The following is a 25,014-nucleotide window of genomic DNA, read 5'->3' on the forward strand; positions in this document are numbered from 1 at the left end:
TATCTTCCACATATGCTGTGATGGGTGTTGGTGATAGGGGCCTGCAGGTCCTGATGAGTGATCAGACACTGGCATGGGCTTCTACAGGTCTAAAAGGGGAAAGGAGGTGGTGTGCGGAGAGAATTATCTCCCTTCAATCAGTTGTCCAGATGTTGCCAAATATCTCGACATGGTATTTGGCAAAATGCATACATATAAAAATACTGTATATACATTATGCCCCACCATGATGGATGGTAAGGGATTAGTCATGCTCAGGATTGTGAAATGGGGACATGAAGTGCTAATGAAATGATTTACAGGCTCCCAAAAATGTAAGTTTATCTTCTAATAGTTATCTTTAATATGTGAATACTCATGGAAAAGTCACCTTTCAAGTTATTTTAAAAACACAGGTAATGATAAGACAAACTGTTTGTCATAAATATTTGATTTTATAAACTCTATTACATGTGACCCAACTATTTCACAAGCTAAAAACAGGGCTAAGTGTTAGTAATATCCCACTATCTTGCTTTAATACTTTCCACAACCATAGCATAAAATTCTGACTTTTTTTTCTTGCTTTCTGCCAAGGTTTGTCAGGAACTGCTTTAGCTCCCAGTCCATAGCACCTTGGAGCTTCAGTGAACACTCTGTAGGATATAAGATTTCTCAGAGGTGAAGGCAAGAAAGAGTGAATGAGAAAAGAAAGGAAAAAGTCTCACTTGAAGGGCATGTCAGGGACTCAGCACTTACAATATATCTGCAACAAATCTAAAGGGATACATAAAGACACTTAAGAGGAAGAATCTTCTCTTTGGCAACATGGTAACCAAAACATACGAATACAAAAAATGAACTGTGGGCATGCTGGTGAATGTTTAAAAAGGGTGGAAACACCTGATCTATAACATTTGTTCACCTCCATAGAAGTACTCCTACCGCAGCCAATTTCAAACCGTCAACAAGAAGTTGCAAACTTCTGAGTTGGGAAAAGATGCACAAAAGCACATCATTATACAGTATTTCTTCCATACAGACACAGTAGACATGAATAATCTTGAGAGCAGAGAAAATGGTAAAATGCATTTTTTCAGTATTACTTTTGTTTTTAAAATAGTTTAACTAATTGTAGGTACATGCCATTCAATTTTTAGTAATGGCTACATTTAACAAGTGTGCAAAATTCTTGAAATAATCATTGGTAAGCCTGTATGAGCTGGCTCCAACATGCCACACCTAAATGAGTAAGAAGGAAGGAAAAATCAAACTGAAAGCCATCAAATGGTACTTACTATGCTTTTTATATAGAGAGATAAAGCTAATTAAAGGAATTTTAGGATTTCAAATGTGTCAACATGTTCTGCTCATTGTTCCCTCAAAAAAATGTAAAATATTGTCAAGAAAATGAGATATTTCAAAGGATTTTAGATATATAATACAGATACTTCTAAGCAGGTAACTGTCCAATTTTAGGAAGGCTATCTCTCCTGACTAGATTCCATGTGTTTTACAAGCTAACTCGAATCATACAAGCATTGTTTTCCCATTAACTTGTTTTACTACTGTCAAGCAACTCGAGAGCACTCAATTACTAAACAAATTCTGACTTGGGCCCATCTTCTGCCTGAGTCAGCAATGTCTTTATCTCCAAGTATCACCAGCACAAGGGATGTCACCTGTACAAGTCTCAGAATTTCAGAGCAAAGAAGAAAAAAAGAGAAAGAGTTAGAAGGGAGAGGAGAAGAGAGGGAGAGAGGGTGAAGTGCCCAAGGCAGGGTCAGAAGCCACCAGGAACAGCCTCAGCCACTGAGTGTCATCAAAGGCACATGAGCTTGAGCCCAAGGCTACAGACACATGTTTCCTTCACTTAGGATCACACTGCTGCACTGCTAGATGAAAAGTTAATGCACACAACCACTCAAGCATCCCAGCTGTACTTTCACAGGCTTTGTCCTTGAGATGACAAACATCTGGGTAAGTGACAATTCACATTTTTTCCTGATATGTGCAAATGTCTAGATGGATCACGCCATATGGACAAATGTCTGTATAATTAACTTGAACGTTCACAGGTCATTCTGTGATCTTGCTACATGAAAGATAAAGCAATAAATGCTTCTAAACTTTGCCAAAATGATACAATCATCTGTATCCAACAACTCTAAGGTGCAATTATTATTATTTTATTTAGGAATGTGCTGTGTTAAAAGCCACCCTCTTACTAAAATTTAAAAACTTCCCGTCATGTCTGGAAAAGTTTAAAACAGCTTTGTAAAAAATTATCTAGTAGATCGAATTTATGTTGACTCATCAGTAAAGGTAGGTGTGCAAATTAAGTTTGCTGCCTATAAGTCTGCTTTGAAGACTATTCATGGGTTAATATTTTATACTTATTGGCTAATGCTGTGTTAAAGTATCATTATTCTGCCTTGCTTTTATGAAGATGACACCAATGAAATTCAAACAGTAGGACACGTGTATTTAGTGCACTTCTTCAAACAGCAGGGCAAGTGCGTTTGGTGCTTTTCCTGGAGCTAGGGGAGAATTTGTGCTCAGTCAGTCACATGTTCTCACCCAGTGAAAGATTGGCAATACTAACTTCTTATGTGGTCAGAAGAATACTTCTGATGTACTTAGCCTAACTCAAAGCTATGCATGTAAACAGAGATAGGCCTTATAGTAATCACAGTTACAAATACATTTATATACTAAATTCCTTTCAGTGATTTAAAAAAAAAAAAAAGTTCATGTAAGAAAGCCAGACAACCCAATGTGAAAGTGGTTAAATCATTTTCCATTGCTGTTACCCACTAAGATCTGCTTAAGTCCACTGGTGCAAGTGCCAGAGGTGCCCGTGAGCAAATGAAACAATTGTACATATTAAAAAATCCAAGATAAATAAGTAGTGCTAAAAAAGAACAACAAACTATGAGCTGTGTGGTTAATGGAAATGAACAACCTTTGATAATATGGTCCTGATGGGGAAGGAAAATAGTTTTTGCTTCCTTATTTTTAGTTGGCCTCCATGGTGAACCTTTGCCTCCTTTCATGGAAGTTTACCTTCGGTCTCCTTCAACTCGCTTTTTACGAACTGGGTAAGAAATAAAGAAAAAAAAGAAAGACAAAATTTAAAAGATAAATTGACGGAATAGTACTTAAGTTCCAGACAAAGAACATTTACCACACAGAAGAGCAATCCCACACATCTAAGGAAAGAGCGCGATCTTAAATTTCAAAACTCAATTACCCAATAGATGATGTAAATGGAAATGATGTAATAATCTAGTGTCGTGTGGAATTTACATTTGAATAAAGTTATGTCTGATATTTGGGAACTTGGATATGAGAAATTCCTATGGAGTAGAAGGTCCAGAATAGACCCATGGAACAGTGATCTTCTGGATGTTTCCATCATCATTTATCTATAGCACATCTCAGCCCCTGTGCAACCAGGGGCTTTAACTCCCCAGGACGACACATTCCCAATCCATGAATTCTGCTTGTGGCTTGAAGACCAGTCGGAGTTGCAAACAGATGTTCAAAGTTTTTAAATCTGTTTTAAATAAAAACTCTCAATTATCCACCTTCAAGGAAGGAGTGATTCAGATAGCAGGTAAACCCAGAGATTAAGGTTCCCTTAAGCGGGTGCTTAGTATCAAAAACTGTTGCCCTGACTGGCCATTCCCAGTTTCTGCAACCCATTGCCTGGTCTCACCTCTCTACCTGCAGGCTTGTCTGGTGCATAGGAAGAGGGCTACTCTAACTATCCTGGATTAGGCAAAAAGGTGCATGGCTGTGGTCCTGCCCTAACCCTCCACTTTAAATAGCCCAGCCTGCAGAAAGTTAGACAAAAGCTATTACTGACAGCTACCACTCCTGGGCTCAAAATCACTTCTCCACTTGCTTCAAGCCTCTTGTTTTGCCTGTTTCTCTTTGGTTTCATGTTGTTCAGCTGTGGACTCCATGTGATTTTCCCAGATGTCTTCCAAGAGCTGCCTCTACTGTCCCCCAAAGCCCTGTTTACTAGGCTCCCCCTTAACCTCCTCTTCTCCAACCCAGCAGCAAGCACTGCCATATGCCTGGCCAGCCTCTGGAGGCCACACACCAAACCCCAGCTGGGCCTCAGCATCTTGGGTAAGCATGTCTGGGCAGGGAAATGGACACGAATCCTCACCTGCCCCCTTCTGGTTCTAACCCTTGGTTTCTGTCCTGTCTGTCATCTGAATCCAACCTGTGGCCAGCACTCTACTTAGTATGCTGTGCCCAGTTCCTGTCCAAGGTCTGGCATTCTGTCCCTGAAACTCAAACTGAGGACTGAGTTCTGCTACTGGCCGACTGCTTGTCAAGTGACTGCTCGCTGGATGTCCTTTCACCATGCTGCTTCAGGTGACCGAGCCATGTCCAGACCAAGCCTTCTCAATCTGTCCCATTCTGAGCTCTGGTTGACCAGGATATGCCCCCTCTCATCCTAACAGAAGAAATGTCACAGATCCTCAGCAAAGAGTAGGCAGCAGGTAAAAATGAAAGAGGGGCTAACTGAAAGAACTACTTCTAAGTTTAATCTTATAACATAGCTCCATTAGTTTACTTCACATGGAAATCACCAGAGTATCAGACATTTGAATCCAAATGCATAGTCAGAAGTCAAAATTAAGTGAACTGGGAATCTCCACGTCACTGCATCCATCTTATGGTGCAGATAATAACATAGGGTGATTACATGTAAGAAGTAAAGGAGAACCAAACATAAAGGAAACCAAGCAAAACTCAAAGGTTATCTGGAAAAAAAAGAATAGTTCTTTTTGAGAAAATGCTACAATAAAACTGAGACACTGTGAAGCTGATGAGAATTCCTAGGATAATGTAGTAATGCGTCTTTGATCAAGGGCTGACACCAAGGCCAGTGGAATGACGTCTGTGCGATGTTGTATCTGAAGTGGAGAAAGAAATGGTCATTGAGCTCTTCTAATTGCTAACAGCACACAGTAGGGCTGCATTACCCAGGTCATTATTCTTGGTGATGGCAGCTGCCACCCTTGTTCGAGGCCCTTGCTTGGTAAACTGATATCCAAACTTGAGGATCCTTGAATTCTCCTCGAGCATCTGGGCAATTTCCATCTCCACAGCTGTCCCCAACTGCTGCCTCTGGTTGCAGGTGCAGACACATACACAGAATGACCAAGAAGGACAAGGAAACAGTTACTTGCATGGAAAAGATGTACAGCTACTTGCTGGACAAAAAGGTAAAGGGGCAGGGGCACCTGGGTGGCTCAGTTGGTTTAAGCGCCTGATTTTGGCTCCTGTCATGATCTTGCAGTCCATGAGTTCGAGCTCCACATTGGGCTCTGTGCTGGCAGCTCAGAGCCTGGAGCCTGCTTTGGAGTCTGTGTCTCCCTCTCTCTGCCCCTCCCCTGCTCACGCTCTGTCTCTCTCTCTCAAAAATAAACAAACATTAAAAGAAATTTTTTTAAAGGTAAAGGGGCAAAAGTTTCATGTTGAAAGGAATAAAGTAACTTGAGATATTTTCTCCCTTTCAGTCACTTGAGACCTGCTCCTTGTCTAGAAGCAAAACCCAACAGATAGCCCAATCTGCTGGCGTGCTAAATAGAAAAGATGAAGCAAATGACTTACAAAGGAAAAGATGTTTCCAATTTACCCCAGTTTCTGTGGCTTAGTGTTTTAAATTAAAAAAAATTTTTTTAATTTTTTTTTTTAATTTTTGAGAGAGAGAGAGAGAAAGAGCATGAATGGGGTGGGCAGAGAAAGAGGGAGGCACAGAATGTGAAGCAGGCTCCAGGCTCTGAGCTGTCAGCACAAAACCTGATGCAGGGTCCAAACCCATGAACCATGAGACCATGACCTGAGCCGAAGTTGGACACTTAACTGACTGAGCCACCCAGGCGCCCCTAAATAAAGAGTGTTATAAAATAGTGAAACTATCTTACAGCAATCAATCCAATTACTGAATTTTTTATTCTGGGATCTATGTCCAAAATTAATCAAAGATCATCTGCNCTGCTGGCGTTAAATAGAAAAGATGAAGCAAATGACTTACAAAGGAAAAGATGTTTCCAATTTACCCCAGTTTCTGTGGCTTAGTGTTTTAAATAAAAAAATTTTTTTTTAATTTTTTTTTTTAATTTTTGAGAGAGAGAGAAAGAGCATGAATGGGGTGGGCAGAGAAAGAGGGAGACACAGAATGTGAAGCAGGCTCCAGGCTCTGAGCTGTCAGCACAAAACCTGATGCAGGGTCCAAACCCATGAACCATGAGACCATGACCTGAGCCGAAGTTGGACACTTAACTGACTGAGCCACCCAGGCGCCCCTAAATAAAGAGTGTTATAAAATAGTGAAACTATCTTACAGCAATCAATCCAATTACTGAATTTTTTATTCTGGGATCTATGTCCAAAATTAATCAAAGATCATCTGCCGGATGGTCATTCTTGTTCAGCAGAGTCTCACTGGGAGATCCCAAAGAAACTTCATTGTGGTTTGAACCATGGGCAGGTGAATTATCAAACTCTGAAGTTTGGTATTGGGTTATTGGGCTGTAGAAAAATCCCCAAGTTTTTTAAGTTTGGTGGGAGCAGGCTTCTTGTTTTGTGTGTGTGTTTGTTTTTTAAGTTGAGATAAAAATTAAGTTAATTTTTAATTTTTAATTAAAAAAATTAAAAGAATTAAAGGTAGAATTTTTTTTAATGGCATATAAATAATAGGAAACTAAAATTAATCAAGATTTAATTAACAGTTAATAAAAATATAATTTAATTTTTCCATAATATAGTTATTAAAAGTTTTAATTAAAAAGTGCAGGCTCATTTAGAAAAAGCAAACAAAAAGTGCATAAAATACAAAAGCCCCTTTCCCCCGGTATTTCCATTCCCCTTTGAGAAAGCCCATTTGGCATATGGCATATAGTCTTTTAAAACACTTTCTATGCATTCGTATGTCTACATAATCATAGTATGTCTATTTTTTCACATAAATGGATTATACCAGCATATTGTTCTGAAATGTGTTTTTTTCATTTAACATTAAGAACACCTTTTCATGGGTAAATATACATGTCTCTCATACTTATAAACAGCTGTCCAGTACTCCATTGTGGTGAAGGAGAATAACTTATTTAGCTAGGTCTTACTGTTACATTGCTTTCCATTTCTACTATTCTAAACAATGCTGCAGTGACCTTCCCTCACACACATAGCATATCCGGCATTTCTGTAAGTGTGCCTATACGGCAATTCAGAGCTGGGTACAAGAGTAAGCATGTTTCAAATTCTGATGTTTGTGACTTATCCTCAAAAATATGACAATCTGTACTCTAATAGTGTTTGAGATTTACTGTTTTCCCCACCCTGGGCATCATGGAATATTATGAATTTTTTTCATCTTTGTCAATCTAATAGGTGAAGATGTATATTTTACTCATATTTATTTAATTGCTTTAATTTGCATTTCTCAAATTATGAATAAGAACAATGAATTTTCTTATTCATTTGTATTTCTATTTTTGGAAACTACCAGTCTCTCATTTGCACGCGTGCACACACACACACACACACACACACATATTTATTTATTTTTACCACTTATGGTTCTTGTGTTTGTTTTCTTATTGATTTTTAAGTTTCTCATATATTAGGAAATTAGCCTTTTGTCAAACGTGTTGTGAAAATACTTTGTTCAGTTTGTCTTTTGCCTTTCCTCTTGATTACTATAAAGACCTTTTAAAATTTTCATATGGCTAAATTTATCAATCTCCTAGATTTTATGTCATGTTTAAGAAGGCTCTTCCGATTTTTCTACCAGAAATTCTTCTGATTTCTTACATTTGTTTTATGATTTCATATATTTTCATATTTAAATCATTTCACCTGGAATGAATTTTAGTACAAGAATTAAGATAAAGCCTCAATGTAATATTGTTCCAAACTATCTTTTGCTTTATCCTTTCTGCACTGACTTTGCTGCCACATTCTCAGGTGTACTTGGATGGGTTTCTGGATCCAGAGCTCCATGGAGCCACTGCTCTACCAAGTCTTTTTCTGTGCCAGCAGCATGCAATTTTGATTACTTTATTATATTTTAAAAATATACCTTTTAGATTTGGAAAATTTAAGTACTGAACAGATGAAGGAGAAAAGTTTAGGAAGAAACTTTTGTGTCCTAGGCAGTCCTCAGATCTCTTTGCTCCTTTTCTTTCTTTTCATCCAGCAACTTGTCAAACCAGTCTCTCCCCAAGAAATTAACAAAATGTGGTATTTCCAGTCCAACAATAACAACTCTGGGTATCCACAGTATAGAGATTAGTGTTCTAAGCTAATGGGAGGGACAGGCAGCAAAAAAGAGATCCTGACCTCATAGTTCCCTGAACAACTTTAGCTCATGACATGCCTTATTTAGAACAGTGGGGATGCATTAAGGATTGAGACCTGAGCTAAGGTTGGGGCTGCCATTGCTATAACTTATGCCCCTGAAAGGGGCCAGGTGGTGCTATCCAACGGCAGAAGGGTGGATGTGGCTGTGGCTGACAGGGAGGGATGACCTTAAAGTCCCTTTACTCCCCCTCACAAATCTCAAACGCAGAGTCCTGCGCTTGGGTGACATGCAGGCCTTGCCCGTCAGCATGGGCATGCTGATGGCTATATAAGGGATGTAGGAGCTGCAGAAAATTATACGGGGAAGGAGCATATAAACGAAAGGAGAAAGTAATGTAACATAAGGCATCTTTCTTTCTCAGCCTGAGTCATTTTATTTGAAGTCTTTTGTGTTACATAAACCCAGGGTAACAAATGGCGGCCAAAATTTCTTATACTTTGTATACGTTTCCCCTTTGTAAGTCGTTAAATACAAAGAAGAAAATAAATAAAAGTTAAGCATACATTTCTTCTGTTGTCTTTTTAAAATAACCTTTCTTCTTTACTCAAAGTTATTGAGCAGTCACCCATCTGTTTCATGAATATGCATCACTGATCGTTCTTCTCACAGGGGGCATCTGATTAAATCATTACATATTCACCTGGAGCTTGGCCACAGCAGCCTGCCCCAGGGATGGCTTCTCAGCAGGCCAGCAATCTGGGGCAGCTGCCTGCTGCAAGGATGCTAAATTGGTCTCAGTTGCAGGTCCTGCTTGAGGAAACTGTCTTACAGATTATTTCAAACCCTTCATTATATAGATGAAGAAACAGAGGTCTATTTCTAATAGTCTATTAGTCAATAAACAAAATCTGGATGGAAGACAAGCTCTGACTCTGAATTTCCTCTTTCTTGGAATAAAGCAAAGAATTTTTACAGTTGCTCTAAAAAGTCTCAATCCTCTTTCTTTTTCTTATCTTCCCTTCCTCTTGCCCTTCTTTCCTATCCTCCCTCTCGTCACAAGTAAAAAGAAGCTATTTTGGAGGCATGTTGGGGAATAAGTTTGAAAAATTACACAGTTTTACTCTAGATGACTGAGGAATGATGAGAAGGTTGATGATTTAAAGGGGTTTAAGCGGGGCACCTGGGTGGCTCAGTCAGCTAAGCGTCTGACTTAATTTCAGCTCAGGTCGTGATCTCACAGTTCATGAGATGGAGCCCTGTGTAGGGCTCTGTGCTGACAGTGTGGAGTCTTCTTGAGACTCTCTCTCTCCTTCCTACTCTGCCCCTCCCCCATTCACTCTTTCTCAAAATAAATAAATATTTTTTTAAAAAGTACTTTATAGGATGCCTGAGTGGTTCAGTTGGTTAAGCATCTGATTTTGGTCAGGTCATGATCTCATGGTTCGTGGATCGAAGCCCCATGTCGGGCTTTGTGCTGACAGCTCAGAGCCTGGAGCCTGCTTCAGATTCTGTGTCTCACTCTCTCTCTGCCCCTCCCTGGCTCATGCACTCTCTCTCTCTCAAAAGTAAATAAAAACATCAAAAAAGGAAATAAAAAAGGACTTTATCTAAAAAAAATTAATAAAGGGGATTTAAGAGAGCAAATTCGGGTTTTGTACTTCAGGGTCATCTTCACACGCATTATAAAAAGCTGCTTTAGGGGTGCCTGGGGAGCTTAGTTGGTTGAGGTACCAACTTCAGCTCAGGTCGAGATCTCACGGGTATAAGCCCTGAATCAGGCTCGGGGTCACTGCTGTCATCATGGAGCCTGCTCTGGATCCTCTGTCCCCTTCTCTCTCCAAAATGAATAAACATTTAAAATTAAAAAAAAAACAAAATAAAAAAAATAAAAAGCTGCTCTTTCTCAAAGTTCAGGATTCCATTTCATTTATTAGGTGTAGGGTTGCCAGATTTAGCAAATAAAAATATAGGACACCTAGTTATATTTGAATTTTGATTGATAATCATAAATAATTTTAATAAAAATAAATATATATATATCTTAGGATGGCATATCTCAAGTATTTCATGATACATACTTATACCAAAAACTATGTGTTGTTTATCTGAAATTCAAATTTAACTACATTTTATCTGGCAATTCTAACTAGGTGGTATCTTACAAGCAACTAGGAACAGAGTATCTGGAACATTACTTCAGATGTGGGGTTTCATAATGGCCTAAACCAATACAAGAAGGTAAATATACTTTGGGATAAGGTATCCATTTCTGTCATAGATGTCCTGGAAATAATTTACTAAGAGCCCACTTAACTTCTTCCTTATAGTAGTTCATTTGATAAATAGTCCTGAGCAATCACTTCATCTCTTTCACTTTATATTTCTCTCTGGCTCATTTTCCTAATCTCTCACTCCCTGATGCCCCTTTTTTAATTTCCTACTCTCCCACTCCCTTCATGCCTCTGGACACACACCAGGATACACAGCACTGAGGTTCCTGAGCATGTACGGCTGAGTAGGCTGTACTTTGGCAATGTCCTCCTTCTGGGGAGGGTGAGAGTAAAGGAACATCTGTCTTCTGCACAGTTTCCCTGCTCCCCTGGCAACAAGCCTCAAGAGGAGGTGAGGGGCAGAGGACATGCACTGAAGCAGCCCACGCGTCCTGACAGCAAAAAAGAAGAGTAGAATTGTTCATGGGACCTGGTGGGGGTTTCCAGACTTAAGCAAAAGTCCTGTGTGGGATCCTGGGGCTCTATCAGATGCTGGAGGGTTTAGATAGTGAATTTCCAGACGAGCAGGGGGCACTCTCTCACTGTCCCTCTAATCACCCCCCAGGAGAATGCTCACAACACAAGGATCTGTGCTCTCTCCATCGCAGGGCCCTTTCTTCGCACTAGACAGTGTCTAGACCTCTCAAATTCACTGAGTCCATGGCAGACAGTTCCCCACAGCAGAAGTGGCAGGGCAAAGCATTATGCTGGGAAGCGAGAATTGTTGTCTGACAGGAGCCAGCTGAAGCTAGCAGGGTCACCTGAAACACTGCAGGCTGATGCTAGTAAAAGAGGCCTTCAGGGTAAAGAAGCTGTGGCCCTGCAGAAAAGCAGCTTGCTTTGGCTGCTGACGGGAACCTAAGAAACACTGCAATAGAGCTGAGACTGTGATCACATCATTGGTGTGGCCTGCTACTCTAAGCCAGATCATCTTCTAGAACCCGGATTCCTCTAAACAGGCTCTGTGGCCCACCCCAGACTGCAGGAGTCCTTTTTCTCCAGCTCTGGCAGCCTCTGACCAAGAGCAAGGAGTCTGTCTCTGGGCATGGCCAGTCTGCTTTCTCCTTGTAGCCACAGTCCCAGCTGACTCGGATGTTTTGAGCTGAGATTCCTGCTAGGGGGCATGGGTGATGATGGCTGCACAAGGCAGCTGTCAACACCTCCAGCCCTACCTCCTTTCTCCCCCGGTGCCTGACTAGCCTAGGGCTGGGGGAGAGCCAGCTCTGTAGGTCTCAGACTGCGTCACTGTGCATGCTTTAGTTATTGATATGCTCTCCCACACACCCTCCACAGGCCAGAAGCTGTTACAACTTACAGGAGAGCCAGAACATCAAATCAAGTCACAGAACTTTGGCTTTTAACTCACTTCCCTGCGGGACCCCACTTTCACATGCACCCTGTGAGTCACACCTGGTTGTCGATCTTGATCTCTGTCAAGGTGTCATTTTCTCTCAGTGCCTCTACCAGGGCTAGGATTCCAGTCCCAGTGATAAAATTGGATTCGATGTTTAGGCTTTTCAAGGTCTTGTTTACTTTCAGCATATCTGCAAAAGCCTTATTATGAAGAAAGAAATAACCATTAATGCTGCTAAAGATTTATTTACTGAACTCTCCACTGCCAAATGAAACACAGATGTTTTTTACATAAAAAAAACTGAGTCAAATCAAACTTTCACTCCCAAGTAACAAAGATAGTAATTCAAAATAATTCAGACCAGACTTAGGAATTTCATATACCTGTAAAACAAAAAACAAAACCAAAAAATCCTGACACAGGATTATCAACTTGGGTAGGTATGGACATTGAAAAAAAATCCCACTACCATCTGTTATCATTGTCAGTTTTGTTTTTTGGTTGTTTTATTGAGGAAAAGCATTTTAACATTAGGAAAAATGAAGAAAGGACATGATCTCAGAATTATTTTATTTTGTTTCTTTTACTACGAATGTATAAAAAAACTTTACTGTTGACGAGCATATGGGCACTACTGATCTTATTTCAGGTTATCTCTAAATCAGAATTTACCAAAGATAACTTTTGGAATATAATCACCATTCAGAGTGGCAAACCCACTGGAGACTCCCAGTTCAAAACAATAGATGTATACATGCACCTGTCTGTGTCCCTTATGCCCCATGTTTCCCACTATCATAAAGAAAAGAAGGGGGTGAGACAAGATGGCGGAGAAGTAGGGAGCTCCGTACATTTCACTCACCCCCATCTCTCAAACGGAGAAGGCCTGAAGCCATAGGAACCTTACAGAATCCAGGAATTTGGGAGGAAAAGGAGACAGAGCCTGCTGAAAAAACCTTACAGCGTGAGTGCAAACTGGGGAAGATACAAACGGGCCGGGACCAGAGACATGGAGGGAGGGGAGGGAGCTCCCTTTGTAGGGAGCCACAGTGAGATGAGGGGAAAAGAAGGAGCAGCTGAAACTACTCAAGGAACTGTCCCTGCCTTTGGAGAAGAGAAAAACCTCAGCTCAGGACACAGAGGGACCAGGTTTCCAGCTGTGCAGCTGACCTTTAGTAGGACACATTGGTCCCAGGCGACGCCAGGAGAAACTGCTCCTCTGCTCACCAGCTTGACCTGGAGGGGAAGTGGCATGCCTGAGGCTGCTCCATCGCTCTTTTAGCTCGGCTGGATCCCCAGTGGGGAGGTGACCGGCTTGAAACTGCTTGGAGGGACTTGACCTGACGGTTTATGTTGGGCATTATCAATTGGAGCTTGGACAAAGATTTGGAACGAGGCATGGCTTGCGATATAGAACACGGCCCACCTGGGCCTACGTCCATGGCACAGGGAGATCGGACCCAAAAGAGTGAGCTGCAACATTTGGTTGGAGAAGGGACTGGTGCACCGCCATTTTTCTCCCCACAACCACCAAGGTGGGACCTCAGGGAGCTCCCGCAGGACACAGTGGAGGCTAAGACCTGCCTACACCAAACCACGCCCATCCCCCCTAGAGAGCCTTTTTTTTTTTTTTTTAAACAAAAGCCCTAGGGCAAGACCAACATGGATACACTGCTGTGATTAATTCTAGATCAATTCTTTCCATTCAGATATATTTTCCCTTGTCTCATTTGTATTCCTCCCCTCTGCAAGACTGGGCACTCTGGTCACTGGTTTGCTTAAACAGTCACATTTAATCCATTCTCTAGATGTATATTCTACACCTCCACCAGTACCTTTCTCTCTCTCTCTTTCTTTATCTCTCTGGAGTAATCAGACTATATAGCTTCTCTGACTAACATTATCTTCATTTCTTTCTCCTCGCCTCTTACCATATTCTCCTCTTTTTCTCTCTGAATTAAGCCTCTTGGTCTCTCTGTCTGGTCATCATCCAATTTCACTTCCTCCCTGCCCTGTCTTTGTATATGCTCTTCCATCAGCACTACATACACCTGGCTCTTTATTTGTAGCTGGAAATTCTGGTTTTATGCTTTTTGACTGTCATTTGTCTTTTGGGATTTTTAAAAATTATTTGCTTTTCCTCCTTCCTCTTTTTTTCCCTTCTTTTCTTTTTTTTTCTTTTTCTTTTTCCCTTTCAGTTTGCGTGTTTGTTGGATTTCTCTGTGCATTTGTGTGCCTTTGTTCCCTGTGTGTTTGTCTGTCTGTTTTCTTTTCCAGGGCTACCTCAAGAAACAAGCCAAAGTACACATGGTAGAGAGTCCCAAATACCACTATGAGTAGAGAAATAACAACCAAAGTCTCAACAAGAGAGACCAAGAGACACCATCAAAGAACACTTCCTGAACGGACAGGCCCTGGACATCAAAGAGCCTTCTTTAATACAGCAGTATTCACAGCTGCAGAGTGCATAACAAGCTTCTAAAACTAACAAGAGACAGAAAGCTAACCAAAATGACAAAATGGAAGAACTCTCCTCTAAAGTGATTCCAGGAAGAAATGACAGCTAAAGAACTGCTCAAAACAGATATAAGCAACATAACTGAACAAGAATTAAGAACAATAGTCATAAAATTAATCGCTGGGTTTGAAAAAGGTGTGGAAGACATCAGAGAAACTGTTCCTACAAAGACTATGGAGCTTAAAAATAGTGGTAATGAATTAAAAATGTTATAAATGAGATGCATAATAAAATGGAGGCATCCAATGCATGGATTGAAGAGGCAGAGAGGAAAATAGGTGAATTAGAAGACATAATTATAAAAAAAGAGAAAGCTCAGAAAAATGGAGATAAACTGATCCAGGAACACGAAAGGAGAGTTCGAGAGCTGAGTGATACAATCAAACGGAAGAATATCTGTATCATAGGAATTCCAGAAGAGGAAGAGGGAAAGGCCCTGAAGGAGTCCTTGAACATATTATAGCAGAGAACTTCCCCAATCTGGGGAAGGAAACAGACTTTGAAATCCAAGCGGCACAGAGAACTCCCCTGAGATGTAACTTGAATCAATCTTCTGCATGACATATACTAGAGAAACTGGCAAAGTATAAGGACACGGAGAGAATTATGAAAGCAGCTAGGGAGAAAAGGGCCCTAACATACAAAGGGAAACCTATCAGAGTGGTGACAGACCTATCTACTGAAATATGGCAGGCAAGAAAGNAATCATAATGTTATGAAACTTGAAATCAGTCAGAGGAAGTCTAGAAAACCTCCAAAAACATGGAGGCTAAAGAACACCCTACTAAAGAAAGAATGGGCCAATCAGGCAATTAGAGAAGAAATTTACAAATATATGGAAACAAATGAAAACGAAAACACAACAATCCAAAGTCTATGGGATGCGGCAAAGGCAGTCCTAAGATGAAAGTACATTGCACTCCAGGCCTAGAAAAAGCGTAAGTGTAAAATCTAACAGCTCACCTAAAGGAACTAGAGGGAGAGCAACAAGAGCACCCAGACCCAACAGGAGAGGAGAAATAATTAAAAATCAGGGAAGAAATAAACAATATAGAAACCAAAAAAAACAGGTGAACAGATCAATGAAATCAAGAGTTGGTTTTTTGAAAAAATAAACAAAATTGACAAACCTCTGGCCAGACTTCTCAAAAAGAAAAGAGACAGCACACGAATAGACAAAATCACGAATGAAAATGGACTTGTTACAACCAACCCCTCAGAAATACAAGCAATTATCAGGGAATACTATGAAAAATTATATGCCAACAAACTGGACAACTTAGAAGAAATGGACAAATTCCCAAACACACATTCACTACCAAAATTCACATGGGAAGAGATACAAAATCTGAAGAGACCCATAACTAGTGAGGAAATTGAATTAGTTATCAAAACTTGCCCAACAAATAAGAGCCCTGGGCCAGATAGCTTCCCTGGGGAATTCTACCAGATGTTTAAAACAGAGTTAATACCCATTCTTCTCAAGGTATTCCAAAAAATAGAAATCGAAGGAAAACTTCCATACTCATTCTACGAAGCCAGCATCACTTTGATTCCCAAGCCAGACAGAGACCCAGGAAAAAAAAAGAGAACTACAGGCTAATATCCTTGATGAATACAGATGCAAAATCCTCAACAAGATACTTGCAAATCAAATCCAACAGCACATGAAAAAAATTATCCACCATGATCAAGTGGGATTCATTCCTGGGTTACAGGGCTGGTTCAATACTCACAAATCAATCAATGTGATACATCACATTAACAAAAGAAAAAATAAAAACCATACGGTCCTGTCGATAGATGCAGAAACAGCATTTGACAAAATACAGCATCCCTTCTTAATAAAGACCTTTAAGAAAGTCGGGATAGAAGGAACTTACTTAAACATTATAAAAGCCAACTATGAGAAGCCCTCAGCTAACACCATCCTCAATGGGGAAAAACTGACAGCTTTCCTCCTGAAATCAGGTACACAACACGGATGTCCACTCTTACCACTGTTGTTTAACACAGTGCTGGAAGTCGTAGCATCAGCAATCAGACAAGAGGAAAAAAAAGGCATCAGAATTGGCAAAGAAGTCAAACTTTCACTTTTCACAGACGACATGATACTCTACATAGAAAACCCAAGAGACTCCACCAGAAGCCTACTAAAACTCATCCAGAAATTCAGCAAAGTTGCAAGGTACAAAATCAACATACAGAAATCGGTTGTATTTTTAGACATCAATAATGCAACAGAAAGAGAAATCAAGAAATTGATCCCATTCACAACTGCACAAAAAAACCCCACAAAATACCTAGGAATAAACCTAACCAAAGATATAGGAGATCTGTATGATGAAAATTATAGAAAACTTGTGAAGGAAATTGAAGAAGACACAAAGAAATGGAAAGATATTCCATGCTCATGGGTCTGAAGAATAAATATTGTTAAAATGTCATTACTACCCAAAGCAATCTACACATTCAATGCAATCCCAATCAAAACTGCATCAGCATTCTTCTCAAAACTAGAACAAACTATCCTAAAATTTGCATGGAACCACAAAAGATCCCCAATAGCCAAAGTAATATTGAAGAAGAAAACCAAAATAGGAGGCATCACAATCCTAGACTTTAGCCTCTACTACAAAGTTTTAATCATCAAGGAAGTATGGTCTTGGGGGCAACTGGGTGGCTCAGTAGGTTAAGTATCCGACTTCGGCTCAGGTCATGATCTCATGGTTTGTGGGTTCGAGTTCTGCATTGGGCTNTGAGAAAGAATGAAATCTGGCCATGTGTAGCAACATGGATGGACCTTGAGGGTGTTAGGCTGAGCAAAATAAGTCAGGCTGAGATGGACAGACACCATATGTTTGCACGTACAGGAGGATTAGGAGGAACTTAACGGAGGACTGTTGGGGAGAAGAAGTAGAAAAATAGTGGGGGAGAGCGAGGGAGGCAAAGCATTAGAGATTCTTGAATGCCAAAAACAAACTGAGGGCTGATGGGGTGGGGGGATGGGAAGGAGGGTGATGAGCATGGAGGAGGGCACTTGTGGGGATGAGCACTGGGTGTTATATGGAAACCAACTTGACAATAAACTATTTAAAAAAAAGATAAAAAGCTTCTGCATGGCAAAGGAAACAATCAATAAAANATGGAACTCTAGGGTGTTATGCTGAGCAAAATAAGACAGGCAGAGAAGGACAGGCACCATATATTTTCACGTATAGGTGGATTAGGAGGAACTTAATGGAGGACCATGGGGAAGGAGAAGGGGAAAAACAGTTGGCGAGAGGGAGAAAGGCAAATCATGAGAGACTCCTGAATACTGAGAATAAACTGAAGGCTGATGGGGGTGGGGGAGATGGTAAGGGAGGTGATGGGCATGGAAGAGGGCACTTGTTGGGATGAGCACTGGGTATTACATGGAAACTAACTTGACCATAAACTTAAAAAAAAAAAAAAAAAGAAAATTTTTGAGTGACTGGATCTCTCATAGTGCAAGAAAAACCAAACAAACGAAAAGAGAACACCACATTCCCTTGAAGAAATCCTGACATACAGAAAAGAAGAAAGACTGGTGGAGAAATGAGCACAAAAGTTGTTGCCTGAGATGCTAGAGCTAAGTCCCAACTGGGGCATTTCATCCAAGTCCTGTCTTTGGAGCAAATGGAAAAACTAGAGCAGATGAAGAGCACATCGCCCCTCCCTGTAGCTTCCCTGAGAAAGAACTGCCAGCACAATTATCAATGAAAAATTTTCCAGGAAGAGCCCGTAGTGAGGGTGCTAGGACCTGAGACAGAAGCTATGCAGAAACAGAGCACCTTCAGACCCCCACCTGATAGGGCATGGGAGAAACAGGAGAGGCAGCCATGTCCAGGAATAAAATATATTGAAATGTACCCCTCCTAAAGTGAAGCCCTCCTAACTGTAGAGTTGTGGTGGACTCCCAGGCTACCTGTTAGCTCCTCATACATACACTTCAGAGAATGCTACTGGAAAATTCACCTGCCTGCTTACAAAAGCATTCATTCATTCATTCATTCACTCATCATCCATTTATTCAAAAAAGACTATTTATGGGGCTTCTACGGTGTGCCGGCAGCAGAGGAAACAAAAATCACTGTCCAAAGAGAGCTTATATTTGACCAGGAGAACAGTTGAAACATTAATAAGGAAAATACATAGCCTGTTGGATGGTGACAAATGGAGAAATAGAGAGGGTCTCCCTTTTAAGGGAGAGGTCTGCTGGTGAAACAAATCTACACAACTACAAAGGAAATGATCCTGGTTTACACAAAACAATCTCATTCTCTATTCAGATATCTGGCAACCAGTGATTGCCAGACATACTAGGAAAACCAACATTACAGAAGAGAAAGGCCAAGTCAAGCAATAGCACAGCATGCCATAGAGGGAGCAGAGATCATTCAGGGAACAGAAACAAATATAAACATTCTAATTGTTATTGTCCCTCTTCCCTCCCCAAAAAAGAAAAGGAAAGAAAACGTACTCAATTAATAAAGTAAATACTGGTTATTATTGNTACATTAAAATAAAAAAAGTAACGGGCATCCAGAATTACAAAATGAACATGGCTGAAGACCAAGTTGGTGAGTGAGAACATAAATCTGGGATATTCCCAAGACTGTAGAGTAAAAAGACAAAGATACAGAAAATAGGAAAGAAATGTTAAAAGATACAGGGAAAGATACATTTATCTAGTAGGAGTTTCAGAGGGATAAAAGAAAAAAAGACATCAGAGGGGAAGAAATTATAAAATAATAGGAAAAAAATTTCCTAGAGTTGAAGAGAATATGAATCTTTATCTGAAAGAACCCACTAGGGGGCGCCAAGGGGGCTCAGTCAGTTAAACTTGATTTCAGCTCCAGTAATGATCTCACAGTTTCAGCCCCACGTCTGTGTTCTCTGTCTGTCTCTCTCTCTGCCCCTCCTCCACTCAAGCACTGTTCTCTCTCTCAAAAATAAACATTAAAAATAAAAAGAATCGTCAGCAAAATGAGTAAAAAAGTCTCATAAGTGGGCACATACAAGTGAAATTTCAGAAAAATTTCTAGTAAGAAAAGATAAGTTACTTAACAAAGTAACAAGACTCAGACCAGCATTAATCACTAGACTGTAAGGTCCATGAGAACAGAAATTTCTGTATTTGCATAATCAGGTAATTATAAATACTGGTGATAAGTTTTACATTCCTGCAATCTCTTAACAAAACATAAAATATAATGGTATAAAATATATAAAGCTGAAATGTGTGAACATAATGGAATAACTACGACTTGAAGGTAGAAAAAGGAAAAGGGATGAAGGTAGAATACAGAATTGCCATCAGCTTTTCTAATGGAGAAACAAAAACTCATCTAAGATGATAGACCAAAAATAAAAAAGTATATATATCAGTGGTTTTCTACTCTGGCTGTATGTTAGAATGATCTAGAAGCTTCAAAATGTATGCCAATGCTTGGGCCCTAACTCAGATGAATTAAATCAGAATCTCAGGCTGTATGTAGCCTGGACCGCTATATTTTTTTAAAGTTCTCCAAGTGATTAATGTTCACCAGGATTGACAATCACTTTAATTAAAGTTATAAAGACAACAACTAGAAGAATGAAAAACAAATCAGTAATACTGATTCCTCTGGGGAATGGAACAAGGAACTTCCATATTATTTTAATTGTTTTTATGGTGGAAAACACAGGAAGAAGGAAGAGAAGGACCCTAACTTGGGACCAGAACAGGATTTCTCAACCTTGGCACCAATGACATTCGAGGCCAGAGAATTCTTTGTTGTGGGAGGTTGTCCTGTGTATCCCAGGATGTTTAGCAGCTTCTGAGATGCATTAAATGCCAATAGTACCCTAACTAGTCATGACAACCAAAAATATCTTCGGACACTGCCAAAAGTCCCCTGGAGGGCCGTGAGCACCAGACTAGAAGAATAATCCTCTGTATTAGACAAGCAGTTTGCTTTAACTGCAAAGAAAGCTCAAAGATTTGGACTGACATTATTGTACACCACGTAAATGAAAGTGTATTTATTCACTACTAGGTCCTTAATTAGAATTAAATGTACACATTTTAATTAGAGCATCAGAAGCAAGTGCATCAGGCTTTTCCTTATGGACGCCCCAGGCTTCAGGATTCATGCTCATTATTAGAATAACAAAATGTTGGAGCAATTAGGCCTTTATAAAAAAAAGTTGCAGGACTTCCTGGCAAGTAGCCAGGATCTTGCCAATTTCTTTTAAACTTGAGAAAACACTTTTCTCATACTGAACAAAACAGGGGAGACCCAGCCAAACATAATCCTGGGCTGTAGGCCCAAGTTAATTTCAGTTCAGCAAATATTTAAGCATCTATTACATGTGCTGGGGATAACATTGGTAAAACAAAGACTAGATTTCTTAAATGTTATATAAATAATTACAGAAGAAATACATTTTAAAAGAGGTTTTGCTTTCTGTACTTCACAGGATTGTATGGAAATCCAGTTTCCTGCATTGGCCAAACATGTACCATCCTGAAAGGGTAGCCTCAAGGCACATGTGGATCTTAAGCCCTTGAAAAATGGCTGGTCTGAATTGAGATGTGCTGTAAATATAAAACACACACTGGATTTCAAAGATTCAGTATGAAAAAAATAATGTAAAATACCTTATTACATTTTCACATTATATTTTTAAATGATAACATTTAGGATATATTGGTTCAAATAAAATATATTTTTAAAATGAATTCCACCTATTTCTTTTTTTTAATGTGGTTACCAGAAAAAATTTAAATTATACATGCGGCTTACATTTGTGGCTACCCCATTTTATTTGTTATGGATAGTGCGGTCTAAAAGAGCATTCTTAAATGTATGTGGATGTTTTCTGCTCCCTGCTAGAGATGTGGTTAGATGGAAGTACTTGGGGTATGGTGAACTGAACCTGATTACAGGTCACTTAAATTCACTTCCTGGCTTGTCTACATGCCGGGTAATCTTGAGTGGGGGAGGGGCATAGAGATGGAGACAGAATCTTAAGCAGGCTCCAGGCTCTGAGCTGTCAGCACAGACCCTGACACGAACTCACAGACTGCGAGATTATCACCAGAGCCAAAGTCAGATGCTTAACTGACCGAGTCACTCAGGCGCCCCTACATGCTGTGTAATCTAAGTTATTCAACCTCTATGAGCCTCAGTTACCTCATCTATAAAATGGGTATAATGCCATCTCACATACACATAATTTGCCTACCTTCACAATAATCCCACAAGTGCTTCACTGAATCTGTTTCTGAACCTTAAAAAGAAAAGTCTCCTAAAACTTCACTTTAACGCTGATTTTTCATTATTTTTTCCTTCTCTCTTTTTTCAAGGTAATCTCTACACCCAAAGTGGGCTCAAACTCACAACCCCAAGATCAAGAGTCAAATGCTCTACTGACTGAGCCAGCCAGATGCCCCCATCTTTAATTCTTTGCAGGAAGTTGTCAGGCATAATCAAAGTTTAAAGATCTCCACTGCCTGGGGGGTAATCAATTCTCAACCTATAGTAAAGTGCTTTCTCCACTCTGGCATGACTGAAAGGAGAGCTACCTGGGTTTAGTCAGGTGAGAGCTGGACAATACAAAGCCATCAAGGAATAAGGCCAGAGAGGCTTATCTCTTCACACCCTTAAGGACTGCAACTATTCCTTACAATTGTGTGGTGTGCCAGTCACATGGTATGTATTCAACACAAAGCTGCTGCACTAAAAACAGTATCAAAGAGCTGATTATATTTGGGATTTATTTAGACCATTTAGCAAGTTATCTATTTGGCCGAGTGGAAAAGTTGCATTATTTGCTAGTAGGGTTGACAGTGGACTATAACCTATTTCCATGTAATGTAACATACTAAAGTGACAAATCATTTCTTTATTCATACCCTAGTCACTTATATACAAAATGTACTATGAATATTTTGTTTTATTGAAAACAAATCTACCAAATGACAGAGATTATATAAAATTATATACTGATAAAAATCCTTAAATAGCTAATTTAACCTTTTCTAATGATCTAGTTCTGCTCTTCTACTATTTTAATGATAAGCTTCAAATTCAAAACTTCCTTCTACCCACAAATTGAGATATACAATAACTGCTGGTGAAAACATCAATTTTGTAGCTTAGTTCCTCCTACACGAGTGTTTATTTTATATTTGTTGTGGTCATCATGGAAATATTCTCTATTGCTGAGAGGTTGGAGGGCATGGTATTCACCCAATTAACAAGTGTACAAACATCTACTCTGTGCTAACCCTGTGACAGGTAGCCATTACTTTCATGTTGTTTTAATGCTTTTTTAGATCTTTTAACAGACATGTTGCTTTAAATCACATCATCAAGTCAAGAAAATTTGTTTTTCCTGCTTGATTCAAAGGCTGAGCATGAGATGCTATAGAATTACAGTCTGATGCTCAGGCTCCCCCAAAAGTGACATATTTTAGCAAGAGTATGATTGTTGAGGCATTGTGTATAAATACAGCATAGCTTGATGGTTAGAGCATCCTGGGTGTAGAATCAGGAAGAGCTGGTGGTGCCACTTATTGGCTGTGTTTACCCTGGAAAACATATTTAACCTCGCTGAGCCCCAGATTGCTCATCTGTGGGAACTATATATAGTACATACCTTATAGTATTATATTGAGGATTAGGTGAGCTGACATGTGTAATGCATAGAGCTTACTGCTGGCGCTTACTAATTGCTAAAGAAATGTTAGCTATTAATAGTAATACCATTGATGTTGGTAACAGTTGTCATATTTACTTGGGCCAAGGGCCTTCCTTACTTAGCTGAATTATCTAAAATGCATGGAAGAAACAGGGCTTTTGGTTGGTTATTTTTTTTTCGTATTCTGGTTAACAAAGATATGTTTTAAGATCTGGTTGTTTAACATATTTTTTAAACATACTAAGCCATTTCAAAGATTAAAATAAAATATACTTTAATACTTTTATATGTGCTCAGTTCTTGCAGGATTTGGGAGTCTTACAATATCCATTGACTGTGACATTATGTTAGTATAGATGCAAAAGCTTCAGAAAATTTGTACTAAGTACAGAGCAAAAGCTAAATATTTATTTAGCCAAATGCCTAATCTTATTTATTTTTCCTAAAAGTGTAGTGCTAACAAAATTTTAGTTAATTCAAAGTGCCTGACAGATGGGTTCTGTTTTATTGTCTTATTATAACTAACGTGTTTATGTGTTTAACTGTGTAGAAAATTATCAGATCTAGGGGCACCTGGGTGGCTCAGTTGGTTCAATGTCTGACTTTGGCTCAGGTCATGATCTCATGGTCCATGGGTTTGAGCCGCATGTCAGGCTCTGTGCTGACAGCTCGGAGCCTGCAGCCAGCATTGGATTCTGTGTCTCCCTCTCACTCTGCCTCTACCTGGCTCATGCTCTGTCTTGCACTGTCCTCTCAAAAATAAATAAATGTAAAAAAAAAAATTAAGAAAATTACCAGATCTAAAAATTGTTAATTTATAGAGCACATTAAAAATAGTTTCTAATGAATTAAATATTTTCATGTAATACTTCTGAAATTTTACTCACAATTGCCACAGGGTCATTGCTGCGGGTTGCAGCCAGGCTGAACTTCTTTACGTGAGTATTGGTTTCCAGAGCCTTTGCAAATTCCTTCAGGGTTGGAATTGGAATGTTCTAAAATGGGGGAAGGCACAGAGAATTGATAGACCATTCTGTAGCTCCCCTACCCCAAGTCAAGACCCACGGCTTTAAATACCTTATGCATTTAGATGGCTAAATGTTGACATCCCTTCTAAAATACTCATTACCCATCCTCCAACAACCAAGCCATCCTGGGCCCATAGCACCACTTGTGTCTAATAAGGGAATCTAACACAACATGACAGTCTGGCCTCCCGGTTCTGTTCACTCTGACCAAGAAATGATGCACATACCAAACTTCCCTCTTTTTCTCTTTCATTCTCTATATTCTAGCCAGATTAATCTATGTGCCATTCTTTTCATATACCATGGTCTTTCTCCCCTCCCTACTCTTAAGTACATTTTTCCCTTTGCCTGGAAATTCTATTGTCCTTTTCTCTGATTAATCCCTACTCATTTTTCAAGACCTAGCTGAATATCACCTCCTTCATTTACTGGCTTTCCTAGGCAAGATAAAAAATTTCCTTATCTGCAATTCCACAACATTTGGGGGCTTACCACATCATGTTGTAGTTAGTGACTTGGTGTTTTTCTCCTAATATAAGTTTTTTTCAGAATAGAGACCAAATGAATCTTACCCTGTCTTTCACAGCACTTAGCACAGTCCTGACCACTGGGAGAGAGGCAATATGGGGTCCACTAGAGGTTGATAGGAGTCCTGGGTGCACTACAGACTAGCTCCGTGGCCATGAGCAATTTAACCTCCTTAAGTGTCCCTATGGATTATATGAGATACAGTAGTTTCCCTTATCCATGGGGGAAATGTCCCAAGATATGGAGTGGATGCCTGTAACCACAGATAGCACTGAACACTATATACGTTATGT

At 39.7% G+C, this 25,014-nt stretch overlaps 1 protein-coding gene across 1 annotated transcript in view; it reads right to left on the reverse strand.

Moving 5' to 3' along the window:
* Positions 1-315: 315 nt before the first annotated feature.
* Positions 316-25,014, reverse strand: part of TMOD2 (tropomodulin 2) — a 73,201-nt gene continuing 48,502 nt past the window's right edge. Inside the window, exons 8-11 of the mRNA XM_077764396.1 lie at positions 24,053-24,160; positions 11,992-12,135; positions 4,986-5,130; positions 316-3,076 (exon numbers count right to left, since the gene is read on the reverse strand). Coding sequence (XP_077620522.1) covers positions 3,042-3,076; positions 4,986-5,130; positions 11,992-12,135; positions 24,053-24,160 — 432 coding nt within the window. The 3' untranslated portion in view covers positions 316-3,041. The remainder of the gene's footprint in view (positions 3,077-4,985; positions 5,131-11,991; positions 12,136-24,052; positions 24,161-25,014) is intronic.

Source organism: Crocuta crocuta, unplaced genomic scaffold (genome assembly GCF_008692635.1).
Source record: "Crocuta crocuta isolate KB4526 unplaced genomic scaffold, BGI_CrCroc_1.0 scaffold102, whole genome shotgun sequence".
NCBI classification, from domain to species: Eukaryota; Metazoa; Chordata; class Mammalia; order Carnivora; family Hyaenidae; genus Crocuta; species Crocuta crocuta.